This window comes from Oncorhynchus clarkii, chromosome 20, assembly GCF_045791955.1.
Source record: "Oncorhynchus clarkii lewisi isolate Uvic-CL-2024 chromosome 20, UVic_Ocla_1.0, whole genome shotgun sequence".
NCBI lineage: Eukaryota > Metazoa > Chordata > Actinopteri > Salmoniformes > Salmonidae > Oncorhynchus > Oncorhynchus clarkii.
Window position 1 is genome coordinate 76,237,972 of NC_092166.1, and position 19,405 is coordinate 76,257,376.

General features: G+C 44.6%; 1 protein-coding gene across 1 annotated transcript in view; it reads left to right on the forward strand.

Moving 5' to 3' along the window:
- Positions 1–19,405, forward strand: part of LOC139376916 (dystonin) — a 195,659-nt gene that overhangs the window by 154,620 nt on the left and 21,634 nt on the right. The window contains exons 59-80 of the mRNA XM_071119911.1: positions 5,037–5,195; positions 5,422–5,592; positions 5,855–6,024; positions 6,422–6,581; positions 6,807–7,133; positions 7,349–7,433; positions 7,514–7,755; positions 9,249–9,455; positions 10,093–10,212; positions 10,471–10,578; positions 10,827–11,045; positions 11,272–11,475; positions 12,254–12,485; positions 12,868–13,094; positions 13,567–13,689; positions 13,947–14,048; positions 14,930–15,031; positions 15,676–15,849; positions 16,284–16,439; positions 17,189–17,386; positions 18,351–18,479; positions 19,104–19,274. Coding sequence (XP_070976012.1) covers positions 5,037–5,195; positions 5,422–5,592; positions 5,855–6,024; positions 6,422–6,581; positions 6,807–7,133; positions 7,349–7,433; positions 7,514–7,755; positions 9,249–9,455; positions 10,093–10,212; positions 10,471–10,578; positions 10,827–11,045; positions 11,272–11,475; positions 12,254–12,485; positions 12,868–13,094; positions 13,567–13,689; positions 13,947–14,048; positions 14,930–15,031; positions 15,676–15,849; positions 16,284–16,439; positions 17,189–17,386; positions 18,351–18,479; positions 19,104–19,274 — 3,786 coding nt within the window. The remainder of the gene's footprint in view (positions 1–5,036; positions 5,196–5,421; positions 5,593–5,854; positions 6,025–6,421; positions 6,582–6,806; positions 7,134–7,348; positions 7,434–7,513; positions 7,756–9,248; positions 9,456–10,092; positions 10,213–10,470; positions 10,579–10,826; positions 11,046–11,271; positions 11,476–12,253; positions 12,486–12,867; positions 13,095–13,566; positions 13,690–13,946; positions 14,049–14,929; positions 15,032–15,675; positions 15,850–16,283; positions 16,440–17,188; positions 17,387–18,350; positions 18,480–19,103; positions 19,275–19,405) is intronic.

The following is a 19,405-nucleotide window of genomic DNA, read 5'->3' on the forward strand; positions in this document are numbered from 1 at the left end:
TCACCTAAGACATTGGAGAGATTCATTTATTCCTGTGTTTTTTAGTTACTCTTATACACAAGCAAAATACGCTTTTGAATTTGTCTCAATGATTTGTCTAGTCCTTGATAATGGTTTTCGTTTCATTCACACCCGTTGTTGTGACTGATGAGCAGCTCCGTTGAAAGAGATATTTCATGTCTCAAAAAAATGTGGCCCTTCTGCAACCTTTGGTCCGAATAGCCTGTCCTTGTGAATATACTAAGAGTTCTGTGTAAGTGCTCTCTATATGTTTCGAGGGATATATGCAAGTCATTTGTATTGGTTGATGTCTATCCTATGTCAGTTGGAATGGGCATTTTTTATAGAGGGAAGTCGCTGTCATAGTATACATTTTTTAAAATCTTATTATGACCCATTTGTCATAATTCTTAGATCAATATCCCAGTTTACTAAAATCCCATTGGATATGACAAACCAGTGAGCGTGGGCATGGAGAACTGAAACAGCGTTGGTCCCTGGAAAGAGGAAGGGCAAAGAGAGGAACACTCTCTTAATTCAATGTCTTGATTATGTCAAAAGTATGTGGGATTCAGCTGCTGAATATCCTTTCTCTAAACCCCACAGATCTCTTTAACCGCTTATCAATCTTTATCAGCCTTCCGTTCCCCCGTTCTTTCTCCTCTCAACCACGGAGAGGGCTGGTGGTGGAAGGAGTTATGATGGTTCAACGCCTCTCTGTCTGTTATCAGCCTTCTGTGCTGCACACAGTTCAATAAACACAAAATGAATTCCTCTCATTATCTCTCTCTCTCTCATTCCCCCTTTCTTCTCTCACCCGAACCGGGTCACTCGCCATAAAAAAGCCACACCATGACATGGGCTTGGCAGAGCTGTGGGTGTTAAATTACCTGGGACCTGTGCCTCCCTCAGCATTCCAGAGTAATTAAGAATATCTGCAGGGTCCACAGCAACCATCCACAGGAAAACAACGGAGAGAGAACAGAGGAAAAAATAAAAACATTGAGATCTATTTCAGCACTGCGGTGATGTCACCAGTGATGTCATCAAAGTGGGAGCTGCAGCTGCCTGCTGGTCTGGTGTTTTATTTTTTTCTTCCTTAGGAGAGAGAGAGAGAGAGAGAGAGAGAGAGAGAGAGAGAGAGAGAGAGAGAGAGAGAGAGAGAGATGGTGCCAGGACACAGAAGATGACTAAGAAGTTAAGTCATATGGACCGTGGAGCCAGAAGGGGAGAATTCAAAGAGAAAAAAAAGGGTCAAGTGTCTGACCAATCAACATGTGCCGGAGCAGCCCTCAGTGGCAGATGTTGCCTGAATAATGAGAGAGCGGGGGCGGGGCCTGCAGCCAGGAGGGTGTCTGTCATTGTAGGGCGAACCACCAGAGATGCAGGGCACCGGCTCTCCTCTCAGATCGCCCTTTGTTTTCATAGAGCCCTGTGGATTTATATCAGGATATGCCACTTTGCACTGAAGCTCTCCCTCAGCCTACATGGATACCAGAGATATTTGAGGGAGAAAAGGAACACTTTTAAGGGATGTTTATAGTGGAGCAAAGGACGGACGGGCAAAGAACAATTATAATGATGTTTTGACAATGGGGAGAACAGCACCAAGTAGGGAATTCTTTGAGGACAGGTGACTCAATGGACAGACTGGTTCTGTGTTGTTCCAGATACCGATTGCACAGCCTGTGCACATTCTGACTGAGGGTGATATGTGTCTCTAGTGTTATTGAGGTCCATTCTGACTGAGGGTGATATGTGTCTCTAATGTTATTGAGGTCCATTCTGACTGAGGGTGATATGTGTCTCTAGTGTTATTGTGGTCCATTCTGACTGAGGGTGATATGTGTCTCTAGTGTTATTGTGGTCCATTCTGACTGAGGGTGATATGTGTCTCTAGTGTTATTGTGGTCCATTCTGACTGAGGGTGATATGTGTCTCTAGTGTTATTGTGGTCCATTCTGACTGAGGGTGATATGTGTCTCTAGTGTTATTGTGGTCCATTCTGACTTAGGGTGATATGTGTCTCTAGTGTTATTGTGGTCCATTCTGACTGAGGGTGATATGTGTCTCTAGTGTTATTGTGGTCCATTCTGACTGAGGGTGATATGTGTCTCTAGTGTTATTGAGGTCCATTCTGACTGAGGGTGATATGTGTCTCTAGTGTTATTGTGGTCCATTCTGACTGAGGGTGATATGTGTCTCTAGTGTTATTGTGGTCCATTCTGACTGAGGGTGATATGTGTCTCTAGTGTTATTGTGGTCCATTCTGACTGAGGGTGATATGTGTTATTGAGGTCCATTATTTTAGCTGTTTGAATTATCACGATTGGGAGGTCTGTGTTAGGTCTGTGTGTATAGAATATGTACTTTCATTATTTCTGGGGGGCTTGTTGCTTTTGCAGCAAATAATTGCAATGAAACCACATTAGTACATTTTGGGTATTATTATTATTGTATTATCTCTGAGTCAGTGCAGTTGGATTTAAGATGGGGAAACGTCTTAGCAGACCAGACTGCCTCCGCCAGAACCCCTCCTGTGTGGGCAAAGGGGAGGAGGAGGACCTAAACATTGATGACTGCTACGTTCCCCAGAGATCCATCTACGACACTGTCCGCCTCAACGAGCAGATTGACTGTGGCTCAAAGGGCAGCCTGGCTTCCAGGCACTTCAGTGGTACCCCACCCTACACACAGCGCATCCTGGACATGAGCAGCCTGTGTGGCAACGGAGTCCTCACCTCCTCCAGCGCATTTGAGCTCCGCAGCCGTGAGGTATCCAGGATGGAGTGTGCCGTCTTTGATGGGCTGAAACTCAACGGTGACGTCATCAGGGGAGCGGGGACAGTGCTCTCTAAGCCTCATCTGGGGCAGGGAGGGGAGAAGAAGAAGGAGCACCCGCACCACCGGTGCTCTTGGAAGACATTCGCCCCCACTAATGAAGGGGAGTACGCCAGTCGCGGTGGCACCATGTGTTCAGACGGAGTGGATAGGTTGAGCCATGGTCTGGCCCGTGGCAGGAGGGGACGGAGTGTCACCAACTCCCTGACTTCAGAGGAGGACTCGGGCCTGTGCAGCCCCACCGCAGAGAGGGAGCGCCACTCTAACCGGGCCTCCAGGAAACCAGGCACCAGGAGCCTCTCCTCCTCTGAAGCCATGCACATGTCTGGGGAGCTGAAGCCAGGCCGCTCCCTCAGCTCAGGGCAGGAGGAGTTCCCCTTTCCCCCTGTCAGGGACAACATACCCATGCTACTGTACCACCCAGGACAGAGAAACTACCCTGTACGGGAGTCCCAGGAGGGGAATGACACCTGTGTGACAGACCTGAGTGAAACAGATTTGACCATCACTAATGGAGAATACAGGGACTCCACAGGCAGGCGCTCCTCAAGATCAAACAGTAGGGACTCGACTGGCAGGAGACGGTCCTCGAGGTCAGCCAGTAGGGTCCAAAATGGAGTCTATAGGACGCTAGCAAGCTATGATGAGCTCCCCACCGCCGAGCTGCAAGAGGACATGTCCTATCAGTCAGACTGTGAGTTAGTCAGTGTGGTCGTCACACAGCCAGAGCCCTATGTGAGTTCTGGGCTGCGGTCAGAGTATAGGCAGAATATGGGTGTTAAACCGTTTGACTTGCAACACCACGGAGCTATTGAACCACGGAAATACAGCATAGAGGACCTGGAGGACTTCCTGTTGTCAGTGGAAAGGGAGGCTTGCTTGGCCAATGGCAGTGAGCCACGGGCGTATCAAGAAATAAGGGACGACGAGATCGACAGCCTGTTAACTGCTATAGCCGCATTTCCCGAAATGGACCTCATGGGTTTTGCCTCCCCCCAGGTACCCAAAAATAGTCTCCTCCTGTTTCTATCTTCAACTGGGCCAAATAAATACGCATCTTGTTTGATAGATATGGCACTTTTTATTAGTGTTGGGTTGGCTCTGTGCTGGCTCTGGGTTGGCTCTGTGCTGGCTCTGGGCTGGCTCTGGGCTGGCTCTGGGCTGGCTTTGGGCTGGCTCTGGGTTGGCTCTGTGCTGGCTCTGGGCTGGCTCTGGGTTGGCTCTGTGCTGGCTCTGGCCCGGCTCTGGGCTGGCTTTGGGCTGGCTCTAGGTTGGCTCTGTGCTGGCTCTGGGCTGGCTCTGTGCTGGCTCTGGGTTGGCTCTGTGCTGGCTCTAGGCTGGCTCTGGGCTGGCTCTGTGCTGGCTCTGGGCTGGCTCTGGGCTGGCTTTGGGCTGGCTCAGGGCGTTCCTTGTTTATCAGATTGCATTAGGTCTGAATTGAGTTTAGTCAGTCAGTCAGCCTGCCCTGTGTGTCTGTCTGGTGTGTTCCTACACAGCTGTGCACCAACTGATTTCCCTGCATTCCGTTCTAGAAGCTGCAGTGCTGACCAGTCAGAAATAGGTTGTTGTTATGCCAGCATGTGGCCTAAGTCATCAGCCTGTGTATACAATCAGTCTTCAGGGACTGTCAAAAAAATATTGAATACTCAGCTGCATTTTCTCAACATTATTGTTGATTGTGGACAATCAAAGTGCCTAGCTGATAATCCAGTATGACTTGTCTTTGTTGGCTCACAAATAACCAATACGTTTCAATAAACGTTCCACTCTCCGAGGTTGTCTCAGAGAGAAGTGGTATAGGCAAACAGAGATATCTGAAATGTTTTAAATATCCTGTCAATTGCTAGATTTGGTAAAATAATGGAATGTCTTATCTTCTACAGTGGAAATTTTAAAATGCAAATGTATAGCATGAATCAAGGACTTAAATCAGTCCAATTTGGATAACGACCAGATAACCTTGAAAGCAACTAATGCATTCCTGGGAGCGCTCTTAAAACGTAGGGTAGGAATATTGTTTTACAAGCAACATCAAACATATCTTGTTTTGTCTTACCCTTATGAACCTCTGACATCACCTGTCTTATTGAGATAAAACATGATCTCTCATCCGCTCTAAGTTGTCCTGCGTCTGGTAATACAGCTTTTATTTTCATATTATCTCATTATTTCAACTGTATTATCTCTGGCCACAGGTATTCCAGAAAGAGGTTGATCCACTGCAGGGCCAGTTGCAAGACATTAACTGGCTGGGCCAAGGCTTGATCCAGAACGCTGACAAAGGCACCAGCACCAAGGGCCTTGAACATGACCTGGAGGATGTCAACACACGATGGAACACTCTCAACAAAAAGGTTAGCCCGTCTTTGGCTTATTCCTCTACTTCACAGTCTGGTCTTTATTGCTTTTTACCTAGGTGAAAGAGGTCAAACTTTAGTTCATGAATAATACTCCCTTGTATTCTTGCTTAATGTTATGCAATATGAATGATAGCTTCTGAACATTACTTTTACTTGACCATAATAATTACCTCCTATATCATAATATCTGTCATGCCTATATTTATATGGTCTTCCATAGATTGCAGAGCGGTCAGTGCAGCTGCACGAGGCCCTGTTGCATTGTGGGAGATTCCAGGATGCCCTGGAGTCCCTACTCAGCTGGCTGACGGACACAGAGGACCTGGTGTCCAATCAGAAACCTCCGTCTGCCGAGTTCAAAGTTGTCAAGGCACAGATCCAGGAGCAGATAGTAAGCCAATAGATAACTGATGAACAAACAGCAGTAGCTGCTACATTCAAACCCATTCAGAGAATCCATGTAGGCTTTAATGATTTAGCCATGAATCTTTTTTATTGGCATCCATTGTGGAGCATTATTAAGGGTTATCCTTAAGCTTCTGTTGAATGTATGCAAGGCCTTTACATTTACGGGTTTCCCTGAAAGCGGTAATTGTCCTTGAAGCATGTTGAATGGGCCTTGTAACTTCTTCGACTTTGTTTGTCCTGAACAGCTCCTCCAGAGGCTGCTGGATGACCGCAGACCCACAGTGGAGCTGATTAAGAAGGAGGGAGGGAAGGTTGCGGAGCTGGGAGCAGAGTCCGTGGACAAGGAGAAGGTGGGCAAGGAGATTGAGTGCCTGGGGCAGAGGTGGGACGCTCTGCTGAAGAAGGCTGAGAACAGGTCTGTCTACACAACCACCTGAAATCTTATACCCATATTTTCTAACACTATTTTGTCAAACTTCCCTGAGAGATTAATTTAAGTAACGTGTTTGTCATTTAAAAGATTATTGAAGTGGAGATTCAATTTTGGACAATACAGACAAAGGTGTTGCATTCTGGATAAGTGCCCTAAAGACAGAATTAATCGACTCTCCCCCACCATCCCTAAATGACAGTTGTTAGGTATAATACTTCAATTGCGTTATCTGGAGATAGACAGAGGTCTTTGAGGAGACCAGTACCTTGGCATCCAGTATCTTGGCATCCAGGCCAGACTTTAGTTGAGGGGAGGGAACCTGTCTCATCACTACCTGTCCCTCTTCTTCTGTTCTCTCTTGGCATGCTGGGTAATGTAGGCACAAACAGCTGAAGAGCATTCTGGTTGTGGCTCAGCAGTTCCATGAGACACTGGAGCCGCTGTCTGAGTGGCTCTCTGCCACAGAGAAACACTTGGCCAAAGCTGAACCTATTGGCACACAGACCTCCAAGTTGGAAGAGCAGATCTCCCAGCACAAGGTACGATAACTCATGTTTCAGTCACTGATGTTACTTATCAGTTGCCCATTCCCTTGTTTTCAGTTTCTCATGTATTGTTGTTTCTATCATGATTAGCATCATACATTTTGAGTTTTTTATGGGTTCAGTATTCATCCCCCCCCCCCCCCCCCACACGTTGTGTTTGTTTGTGTGTTTTTTGTTTATCCCTCTGGTGTGTTCCATGCATGGTTGTGATGTGGTCAGGTATTAGAGGAGGAGATAACGGGTCACTGTAAAGACCTGGTTCAGGCCGTCAACCTGGGTCAGATGCTGAAGCTAGTCAGCTCAGTGGACGATAAGGAGCTGGTGCAGTCTAAGCTGGACTCCAGCCAGGCTAGTTATGTAGAGCTGCAGGAGCGTTGTAGGAGGAAGGCTGAGATGCTGCAGCAGGCTCTGGCCAACGCCCAGCTCTTTGGAGAAGACGAGGTGGCCCTCATGAACTGGCTCAACGAAGTACACACTAGGCTGAGCGAAGTGTCCGTCAAAGACTACAAGACGGACGTGCTGGAAAAGCAGTGTGCAGAACAGCTGGTACTACTACCCTCACACTGCTCCTCAGGCCCAACATTCACTCATTCTTTAACCATTTACAGCGTTTTGAAGTTATTTTGAATTACACCTAGATACTTTGTTACTTTCAGTTCAGTTCATTTTGTATAGTTTGTGTGGAAAAGTCCCATTCCTTCTTGGTTCCCAATGCTGATTGTGTCAGATGAGTTGGTGGTAAGGTTTTGTGTCTTGTCCAGGCCCTACATGAAGACATTGAGTTGAGGAAGCAGAATGTTGATCAAGCCATTTCTAATGGATTGGAACTGCTGAAACAAACAACAGGTGAGACAAAATGTTTATTACTACACCTAGTTAATATTATTACGAATCTGAATTAATGTTTCTTATTTCACCTTCTATAGGTGATGAGGTGGTTGTCATCCAAGGCAAGTTGGACGGGATAAAGACGAGATACGCTGAGATCAACTCCATGAGTGGTAACGTGTCTCAAACCCTGAACCAGGCCCTGACCCTGGCCTCCAAGCTTCAGCACACACACAAAGACCTCAGCTCCTGGCTGGAGAATGTCGAGGCTGAGCTCACCGCCTTCGCTGCTCAGGCGCCTGTAGGAGAGCAGCTCGTTCAGGCACAAGACAGGAAGAAGGTAATAACAGGCCTCTTTTGCTTGACTTTTTGTTGGGGAGAGCAGTTAAGACTAGTTATTAAGTTGCTTTATACAACAGGTGGGTCTAATCCTGAATGCTGATTGGTTAAAGCTGCATTCCAGCCGTGGTCTATTCCACAAGTTACCACCGGCTAAATCAATGACGTTAAAATGCCTATTTACTCTGTTCCATCTGACTGCGCAATCCACGGTCTCCTCTGCCCAGCAAGGCCCTTTATAAACATGATCTCCACTATAAAAATACATTATCACACATTTCTTTTAGACTAATATTTAGTTTTCAACAGCTGAGATTTGTATAAACCTTGCTGTCTGTCTCTCTGACATTTGCAACATTGTTTCAAAATTCAAATTCGATCTCCGTCTGTCCCATAGTAATGAACGTGTTGCGTGTCGGGATGAGACAGAGAGGCAGGCAACATTTCTCAGCTAGTCGAAGTCATGAATCAGCTGGCATCATTGTTATAGATATATACAAAGAAATGCCAATTTAGAAAAGGTCAAACAAAACAAAGCTAGTTTGCAGTCTTTCCAGCTTCAGTTTGAAGTGATTGTGTTAGCTGTGTTGTTGGCCAGCTCCTCTGAACAACGGTGTCCTGACGAGAGAGCACATATTCTATGCCAGGTGAAATCGAGCCTCATTAGCTCAATGTTATGGATGTTTCCAAATAAATGTCACTAGAAAGCAGCTTAAACAAATGCAAATGCAGCTACTTTGCTGTTATTCTGGCTGCATTTAGAACGACTGGGTCGCGTCCATAGATACAGAACAAAAAGACTGAACGACTGGGTCGCGTCCATAGATACAGAACAAAAAGACTGAACGACTGGGTTGCGTCCATAGATACAGAACAAAAAGACTGAACGACTGGGTCGTGTCCATAGATACAGAACCAAAAGACTGAACGACTGGGTTGCGTCCATAGATACAGAACAAAAAGACTGAACAACTTGGTTGCGTCAATAGACACAGAACAAAAAGACTGAACGACTGGGTTGCGTCCATAGATACAGAACAAAAAGACTGAACGACTGGGTCGCGTCCATAGACACAGAACAAAAAGACTGAACGTCTGGGTTGCGTCTCTAGCAACCGAACGGATGGAACGAACGACCAGCTGGCTTAGGTAGCAACCCTAGGTTTGTGTCGTGATGACATTTTAAAATGTTTGTCATTTAGCAGATGCTCTTATCCAGAGCAATTAGGGTTAATTGCCTTTATCAAGGGCACATCAACAGATTTTTCACCTAGTGGGCACGGGGATTCAAACCAGTGACCTTTTGGTTACTGGCCCAACACACATATGTAGATTTGCCATGTGATCCATGTTAGTTGTAGTCCGTCATATACTTGGAATATGCTGTAACATCAAGGTAAATTTACGACAGCCATATCACATGACTATAAACACAGTGTATGGATAGATAGATTGATGCTCACTCCTCACTGTAGGATCCTCTATGTCAACTAGGCATTGCTGAAAGAGGCCAGGGATCACAAGCCCCAGGTGGACAAACTTAACGAGGTGAGCAGCTCTCTACTGGAGTTGGTCCCTTGGAGGGCTCGGGAGGGCCTGGACAAGATAGTGACAGAGGACAACGATCGCTACAAGGCCACCAGCGACACCATCGCACATCACGCGGAGCAGATAGACGCCGCTATACTGAAATCACAGCAGGTAGAAACACCACTTAAAGTCACAGTACCTGGCGACTGTAAACAGGAATTCATGAACAGAAACAGAACAGCCCATCAAACTTGCTCAACAAAGGGGACCAGCCCTGACCAGAATGCTAATTTGCGTTCTGGGTGATTGGGACTATTAAAGTGTTATTCCCACTGCTTTCAAAACGAAATCCTGTCTCGTTTGGCATCCGTGCCCTTTGGGAGCTTTGTTTTCTGTCATTATTGTTAATTAAACACTGGGAACTGTTGTAGAGGGTGGGTACATTTGCATCTGATTATTTGCTCATTGAAAATAATATGTTTTAATACGGACACTAAAGAAAATAGGTTATGGTATCGCTTGGAAGAATCATGGATGAATTGTCCCAAACCTGTTGATTTTACTTCCCTAATGTCTTAATTGTTTTACTTCTGCAGATATTCTTTTACAACTTTTTATGTATTTTATATTTGAAGCAATATTTTGTTACCATTGAAATCTACCAGGACTGGCCTTACAAGCTCTTCCCAGAACCCCCTTGATGCACACTCACATTGGGTACAGGAGGTTTCCCCACTGTGTACAATGACATCATATTGCTGAGTCTACCTTTACTTAGGCCTTTAATACTGGGATGTTTTCTGTGCAGTTTGAACAAGCAGCTGACACTGAGCTAGCCTGGCTTACTGAAGCAGAGAGGAAGATGTTGTCATTGGGGGAGATCAGGCTGGAACAGGACCAGACCACTGTCCAGCTCCAGTCCCAGAAGGTTAGTCTGTCTGTCAGACCACTGTCCATCTCCAGTCCCAGAAGGTTAGTCTGTCTGTCAAACCACTGTCCAGCTCCAGTCCCAGAAGGTTAGTCTGTCTGTCATGCATCTATACTGTATATCTGCCTGTAGAGACATTGGCCACCACCACCGCTGTGCAAACAAACAGGTCCAGTAAACAGTGATGTGTGCTGCAGCTGCGTGTGCACTGTGTGTTAGTTAACATTCAACCCCAAATATCCTCCTCTGATTGACCAGGGCTTCTCTATGGACATCATGAGACACAAGGATGCCGTGGATGGAATTGTGAAAACAGGCGAGGCCATCATGAACAGCAAGGACAAGGAGGAAAAGCAAGCCTTGAAGGTAAAAAAGTCCTAGAATGGAATGAAGTCCTAACATCCATCTGTTGTTGGTAGAATACCTCCCTTGTGCGTCCATGAATGTAGCAGATCTTTGATAGAGATTTCTATCAGAGACCCTGAGGATGGCAACTTGCTGTTGAAATGTCAGTTATCTAGTAAATCAAGTTGCACCTGAGTGTGCCGTTACCTTGCTTTCTTTTTTAAGAAGCATACAGTACATGAACTTGTTTTACGTTATATTTTTCTCAGGCCAAGATCCAGGCCCTCCTGGAGAAGTATGTTGTTGTCAGTCAGCTGAACTCGGAGCGCTGCCTGCAGCTGGAGCGAGCCCAGTCTCTGGCTGGCCAGTTCTGGGAGACTTACGAGGAGCTGTGGCCCTGGCTCCAGGAGACCCGCACCAGTTTCAGCCAGCTCCCATTGGCGTCCATCGAGTACGAAGCTCTCCGACAGCAGCAGGAGGAGCTCAGGGTGAGCCCAACTTAAAGCCTATTAGCTGTATCTGTGCCACAGGATTTTCATACTATTGTTTGTGGGAACACAGGAGAGTGTCCAACAAAACTTCATAGCACTAAGATCATCGTAACACCAATGAAGGAAATGGACAAAGGATGATTTGAGTGTTAGAAAGCTGTAGGGGAAATTCTCTCAATGTTTTGGTGTTTCTCTGACTGACAATGTCATATATCCACCACAGCAAATGCGAGAGCTGATTGCTGAGCACAAGCCCTACATCGACAAGATGAACAAGACAGGTCCCCAGCTACTGGAGCTGAGTCCTGTGGCGGGGGTCGCTATCAGGGAGAAGTACACAGCCACAGACCTGCTGTACGCCCAGCTCAAGGCTGACGTCAAACAGAGGGCCTTCACTCTGGATGAGGCCATCTCCAAATCCACACAGGTAACACACGTTCACACGTTCACTATTTATTTGATGTATCCCTTGTTTATACAGCTAGAAATCCCGTTAAAATAAAAATGTATTTCGCAAGATGGACCTTGACGTGCCGTCAACATCATAGACCTGTAGAGCTTTTTATTGTGTATGTTAAGGACGCACACGCATGTGAGTTTGACTTTGGTCTTATGACGGCTTATGTTATTTCACTTACTGCAACTGATTGGAGATAAAAGGATGTTTTCGAAAAGTGTTTAGGATGGGATTGTTTGATGAAGTGCCAAATTAATGACATAGCTCTAAAGAATTCTGAGGCTGAAACGGCATGATAAAAGTCCTTATCATGTGTCTGGCGGCCTCAGAGGGAAAGGAAACATTATTCATATCCTTCCTTTGAAAACAGGACAAAAATACTGAGGGTGGCGGCAGGGCACGTCTGGTTCAGACAGAATGGATTTCACCTGTCAGTTGAGGTCAACAGGGTTGCATCTCTATATTTGAGTAGACAATGGTCCTGTTTTCCTATGTTGATTGATTGTTCACACTTTGAAAATAGATGTGGGTGGGTGGATGGTTAGTTGTTTGGGTAGTCCTTCCAGGTACATGTAATCATCATTGCTGTAGTAGAATGCTCATTCTTGTGGCTGAATGATTAAGTCTCTTAATCTCTTAACCCTTAGTATTTCACCAAATAAAGCACTTTGGATAAATACAATTTGATACTTAGATGTGGATTGTTTAGATCCAGGCAGCCAGTTTGACCATGTCAATCTCCTCCCAGTTCCATGACAAGATCGAGCCCATGCTAGAGTCCCTGGAACGGATCGCTGAGCGCCTGCGTCAGCCTCCCTCCATTTCTGTGGAGGTGGAGAAGATCAGGGAGCAGATCACAGAGAACAAGGTTGTGTCTGCAGACCTGGAGAAACTGCAGCCGTCCTACGACACGCTCAAGCAGCGCGGCGAAGAGATGATTGCTCGCTCAGCGGGAGCTGACAAGGACATATCTGCTAAAGGTATTGGCTGCTGTTTCCCTGTACCTATCATTGGGGGAAGGCTTGTTAGCACCGCTAGTTTTGGTGATGTTTGGAAACACTGTACAGTGCATAACTGTAACCTCACACTACTACAGATCAACCAATTGTTTTCCCTCTTCAGCTGTAGTTGATGTGTATGGTTTGGATGGCTAGCTGTACTTCTACATTAGCTGCCAATAACTGGACTGCTACATTTGCTGCCAATGAAAATCAGCTGAAGTTCTCTCTCCAGCCAAATACATGAGTTAGCTAAAGACCTAGCCTCAAGCTGCCAGACACCACACCATATTACAGAATGGTTGGTGTTGAGGATTGAAGGCCTAAATAAATAATACTGTTATTTCTTCTCCGTGTCTCCAAGCTGTGCAAGACAAGCTGGATCGGATGGTGTTCACCTGGAATGAGATCCATGCCCTGATGGAGGAGAGGGAGGCCAAGCTGCTGGATGTCATGGACCTGGCAGACAAGTTCTGGTGTGACCACTGTGCCCTCATCGTTACCATCAAGGACACCCAGGACCTGCTGAGGGAGCTGGAGGAGCCTGGAGTCGACCCTTCTGTGGTGAAACAGCAGCAGGAGTATCTGGAGGTGAAGGAGCATCAGAACATGTTCACTATAAGGTGGAATTAGGAGCATTACACTCTTAGAAAAAAGGGTTCCCAAAGGGTTTTGTGGTTGTCCCCATAGGAGAACCCTTTTTGGTTCCAGGTATAACTCTTTTGGGTTCCATGTAGAACCTTCTTGTGGAAAATGTTCTGCATGGAACCCAAAAAGTTTCTACTCTAAATTAAAGGGTTCTACCAGGAACCAAAAGGGGTTCTTGAAAGGGTTATCCTATGGAGACAGAACCCTTTTTGGTTCTAAATAGCATATTTATTTCTAAGAGTGCAGTGTGCAGTTTTTTTTTGTCTTGTTATTAAATTAAGCTTCTTACATTCATGTAACATGTAACCACTCGAGCAGCTCAAACAAGATACCATGGGCAATGTCATTTCTATGCAGTTTGATGTGATTGTAGGTTTAGTTACTTCTTGGGACTGATAGTTGTCTTTTCTCCCAGAGCTTCAAGGAGGAGATTGACGGCCTACAGGAGGAGCTTGATGTGGTGCGGAACCTGGGGGCGGAGCTTATGGCTGCTTGTGGTGAACCAGATAAGCCAGTCACAAAGAAGAGTATTGATGAGGTAATCAATGACATCAGAACATCACCTTTAAAAAGAAGAGAAGACTTTTTACTCAAGTACTCCAGACAGGCAACCTAAAATGGCAGATACTTTACTCATAGATATCTTATTGACTTGCATAAGGATATATGTAATGATGGTAAATCATATATAGTTTGATCCTGGTTTCTTTATTTGTATTTTTCTATAGAGTGGTGTGCGTTTCCAGCTGCTGTGTTTTGGTCCTATTCCCTGACCTCTGTTGTTTTCTCCACCAGGTGAACTTGGCGTGGGAGACTCTGAACAAGGCATGGAAGGAGAGAGTGGACAGACTGGACGAGGCCATGCAAGCTGCTGTACAGTTCCAGGATGGCCTGCAGGTACATTACTGTTCATTATGGATTAACTGCAGTGCTTTGTCATACATCAGGACCTGTTCAGTAGGGCATACAATCTTTGTTCTTATTGGTCAAGATCAGATAAAATGTTATCTAACCATTCCTTACCGACTGAACATGGCCCTGCTGTCACTGAACACACAGGCTAACACTGAGCAACTTGTTGTTAGCATGTAATGCAGAACTTCTGTGGTTTCGTTAGTGTTCGTTAATATGTTTCACTCTGCTTCCCCTGTTTGTTTTTCATAAGAAAGAGAAATGCACCCACATTACTCAGGACTTGTTCACAACTTCATTCCTGTTGATCGAAGTGTCTGTGGTTTTGTGTTATTCTTATGATCAATTGCCCCGTTAATCAAGCAATGTTAATGTGTTAATGCTAATCAGTGTTTGCCACGTAGCATTGTAGTTCTCAGATTTAATCAAGGGACAGAGTTTGAGTAGTTTACCAGGCACTAATAGATAAAAGTACATTGTCATGTAACAGGCATTGTTTTTAATGTTAGGAGTGTAAACTGTAATGACATCATGTTGATCACATTAATTTATGTGTTTGCTTATATTGATTGTAAGTTGTTGTTTTGTTTATATTGGTTGGGATTGTTTATAATGATGTATGAGGCCATTGTAATGCAGTGGTTTTAAAAGGCTTAGATTTACACTGTTGGGTTATACATTAACAACCCTCTCCTAGACTTGAGTGAATCAGTTGAGGTCCGTCATTTTTCACCATGTGCTAATATCTATTTTTCGTTGACAGTGTTGCTTTTACTTAAGAAGAGTTGATGGATTGAGTGCTATGAATGTGAAAGCTAGCATTGTGTTCTCCCACTGACAATGGTACCCACTCCCTCTATCTACAGGGTATGTTTGACTGGGTGGACATTGTGGAGCACAAACTGGGTTCTATGTCACCTGTGGGCACAGACCTGGACACTGTCAAGCAACAGATAGAAGAACTCAAGGTATTGTGTTTCTACACCTTTTATTATAATAATCATTAATGACACATATTATGTAGAAAGCGTTAGCTATGAGGAATCTTAGACCAAACTATTGATTGATTCCCACATTTATTAAGTTAAATAAAGGTTAAATAAAATGTAAAAAATGTATCTGATTGAAACATCATAAATAACTTTCAGTTGATCTCACTCAAGTGAATGTGTTGATTTATTTAATGTCCACCAAAATTACAGAGCAAGCAGCAGCTGTGTTTACGGATGTTCAGTTCGTGCCCTGCTCTTATTGAAGCACGGTGTAGAAACAGTGTCATACTACATAGAACATTAACATCTGTTTCTCTCCTTTGATCTACAACAAGAAAAAGCTATTGTGACTCTCCAATGGATTAGTTAATGAAGATGGTTTTAGACACAGCCACCTTTGCACAGGAGGTGAACAAAAATAAGTGTCACCATAGAACAAAGTCATGTCTACCCACTGTTTGCTATCCCCATGCTAAGTGATATTTTAATAAAGCTTTTGACCTGTACAGATGTCGGATCTTAATTTGATCACCATTTTTTTGCTGAGAATTTTCCTGCACATCATAACCTTGTAGTTATATTGACGTGTTGCCTTGGCAATCCCTTGTGTGGTGTTTCAGGAGTTCAAAGGTGAGGCGTATCAGCTGCAGATGGAGATGGAGCGACTGAACCACCAGGCGGGCCTGCTGCTGAAGAAGGTGACGGAGGAGTACGACCGTTGTGCCATCCAGGAGCCCATGACCGAGCTCAAAATGCTCTGGGACAACCTGGATGAAAAGATCATCAACAGACAGGTAGGTCAGACTGGGGCTGGAGCAAGGCACTACTTTTGAATTGTTTTATTTATCTTTTATTAGGATTTTTCTGGGGTGCTGAAGCACCATCAGCAACCCTACTTCGTGCGGCTAAGGGCTGGAGGTATACCAGAGGAGGGGGGGGGGGGTGAAATTAACAGACTTAATTCAAAGCTGTTTCTTTTTTGTTGTGGAAGAAAATAGATTGCCTCTCTGAACTGTCTCTTTATATTTAGACTACATATAATTAGAACCTCGTGACAAGAATACAGTGTATATTACATGAATAGTGAACTGCGTTGTGTTTTCTCTAATTGATAAAGTGCCTTTCCCCTCTCATTCCCGTAAAAATAGATTCATTACGCTCACATGGCGAGTGTTTTCACCAAGTGACTTTGACCTGACTCTGACGTGTTTGTACTGATTCTGTGTAGCACAAACTGGAAGGAGCTCTATTGGCTCTGGGGCAGTTCCAGCATGCGCTGGATGAGCTTCTGGCCTGGATGAGCAACACTGAAGAGCTGCTCAACGAACAGAGGAAGGCTGTAGGAGACCCCAAGGCCATTGAGATCAAACTCGCCAAGCACCACGTAAGACCCATTTCTTCTTCTTGTTCTTATAAAGTGTTATTTCAGCCGAGACACGTCTTTTTTTCCTGCAACAAACTTCAATCTGCAGAGAAGAGCAGCTTGGTATAACCTTTTCATGACCTCTGACCCCAACAACCGTTCGGCTGAGCCACAACAACAACAAACATCAAAGTTCCACTCTACCCGGACTGCATACACAACATTGTACAACATGTATTATAAGCACAGACAAATCTGCAGTGTTTAAAATGCATTTGACCTATTTCACTCCCGTCTCTAAAAGCCCCTATAATTTAAAATCCATCTGACACCTTAATGGCGTTTTGGTTTTTGCCCTGGCACTACACAGTTGACTCAAATAATCAACTCATCGTCAAAACATGCACCCAGGGGGGAGGGTGCGCCAGGACCGAGTTTGGGAAACAACTGCTTTAAGCCATCATCCACAGACAGTGATACATGGACCAGTCTGGTCGAGGACCACCATGCAGGGATTTAAACCACCACGCAGCAGATTAATCTAGTCTTCTCCTTGCCATTTCTACATTTATGTTCCATAAGCGTTTAGTCGATTATACCATATTTTATCCATTAGAATAAATAGACATTCAAATATATTTAGTGTGGAGTATAGACCCTATCACTCTTCTTTGAAAAGTGTTTGTCCAGTTTAGTGCTATCTGATCTTGTTTATTTAGTTGATCCCATCAGCCTAGTGTTTAACCATCCCTGTACTGTGGTGTTTCCAGGTCCTCCAGAATGATGTATTGGCCCATAAGACGACGGTGGAGGCGGTCAACAAGGCCGGTACTGACCTGGTGGAGTCCACCTCTGGGGAGGAAGCCGCCGGCCTGCAGAACAAACTGGAGAACCTCACCCAGCGCTGGAAGAACATCCTGGAGAAGACAGAGCAGAGGAGGCAGCAACTGGACAGTGCTCTGCTTCAGGTTTGTGTCTAGCTATACCTCCCTTACTCTGATGTCAGCTGCCTCACCTCTTCACCTACCAAGCCGCCGTATGGAATCTGGTACCATGATGACTCGTATCTGAAATTGAAGCTATGATTGATATTCTTCCCTCCTGGAGTGTAAGAATGTTGTTTTTCAAAATTCATAAAGAACGTTTTAGAAGAGTGGGAGGATAAGTTACAGAGAAATAATGTAAACCTTCAACCCCCACCTCCTGCCTCCCCCATTCCTAACTACTGGTGTTCCTGTTCATACCATTGACATTTAGGGGAATGCCTTGATGTAGTGTGTGAAAGGAGTGATGGATGGAATGTCAATGACCAGTGGATATGTATTTCTATTTGAAGAATTTTAAAAGAGTTGTTGTTAAGTATTTTTCTACTGTTAGTATTTGAACGCTTTTATGGCAAGGAATCAGGAATGTTTTAAGAATATGAAATGAACTTTCGGAAATGTACGCCCTATGAAAAAATTGCATGCAGTCTTGATTTTTTGAGTGGGTTGCCAAAGGGTTGAAATCAATGTATGTTCCAAGAATGTTTTACTTTGGTACCCAGTAAACCTACAAAGCTCTGTCAAAAGCATTTTACGGACAAAAGTGGATTTCCAATACAATGCATATGTAAAACATGTGCGTAGACAACATTGTAACATTGAGCATAGACATTGTTATCTGATTCATATGGGGTATAAACTGAACAAAACAATTAGAAGCATAAAGCCATGCTTGTTTCAGGAAATGAAACATAAAATATGTTTATTGATTAGACTGTTCACAGACACCATCATTCGTTCTGTCAAATAACCTCACACCAAAACATTTATGGCCATTAATGTGTCTGAGGAATTCTTAACTTCTCAAAACATTCCCCTTTCCCTCCCTTGAATTCCACAATATGTCTATAAGGTGTGTTGTTCTGACTCCGGTTGTATTGTGTTGCAGGCCCAAGGTTTCCATGGCGAGATGGAAGACATGCAGCAGTGGCTGAAAGACACAGAGCGTCAGCTGTTAGCATCAAAGGCTGTGGGAGGCTTACCAGACACGGCCCGCGAGCAGCTTAATGCCCATCTGGTATGTATTTAACCATATAAAAGGCCTCATACAGATGACAGGCTTGTAAGGGCCCAACTCAGGCCTTGTCTGCTGTTTCGTTCTGAAGTGTAAACTGTGAATACTAAATTAAGTTGCTAAAAGAACAATAATGTGTCCTACTAAAATAATCATTAAAGGAGTGATTAAAGACCCAAAGTGTTACTAAGTCATTAAACACTGACTGTACTCAGATAATGTTCCACTGTTTTGTAATTGTTTGATAGGATAACCCAGACACTATGGGGCTTCCATTTAGCAGGACATCATGGCAGCCAAAACAGAGATTGTTTCCAAATGATAAGATTATCAGACTCAGCACTTACTTGAGATTCGAAGGTTTTAATTTACGTGTGGAAAAGCTTGCCTATTGTTTCTCCTCACTGCTCTCGTTCTTTCACCATGTTTGGACTTCATTTGGATTTTATGTGCTCACAAAACAAACTGATAAAGAGGCAGTAAAAAAATATACTGGACTTATTGTCAAATTCCATGAATTTCCAAATGTAAAACAGTAGTTTCAGTGCTATAATTTCAGTGCTATATATTAACATTATAACTGCAGCCATCTTTTCTAAGCCCCTCATGTTTTTTTGTCTTCTGCAGGAGTTATGTTCCACAATGGAGGCCAAGGAGGAGCTGTACCAGCAGCTGATGAACAAAGGTCAGCAGCTGCTCACCATGACCCCCTCCGGCCAGGACAGCAACACAGAGCAGGACCTCCGTAACCTACAGGACAAGTGGGAGTCTGTGCAGGCCAAGGTGGCTGAGAGAAAGGTAGGGAATGTAAAGTGACATGGAGTAGCATTGTTGGGCTACGATGGGATGAATCAGTGTTTCTCTTCCAGAATGGGCCCACATTCCTAGCTCTGCCCCCACTGACTGCATAAAATAATTCAGCTTCAATT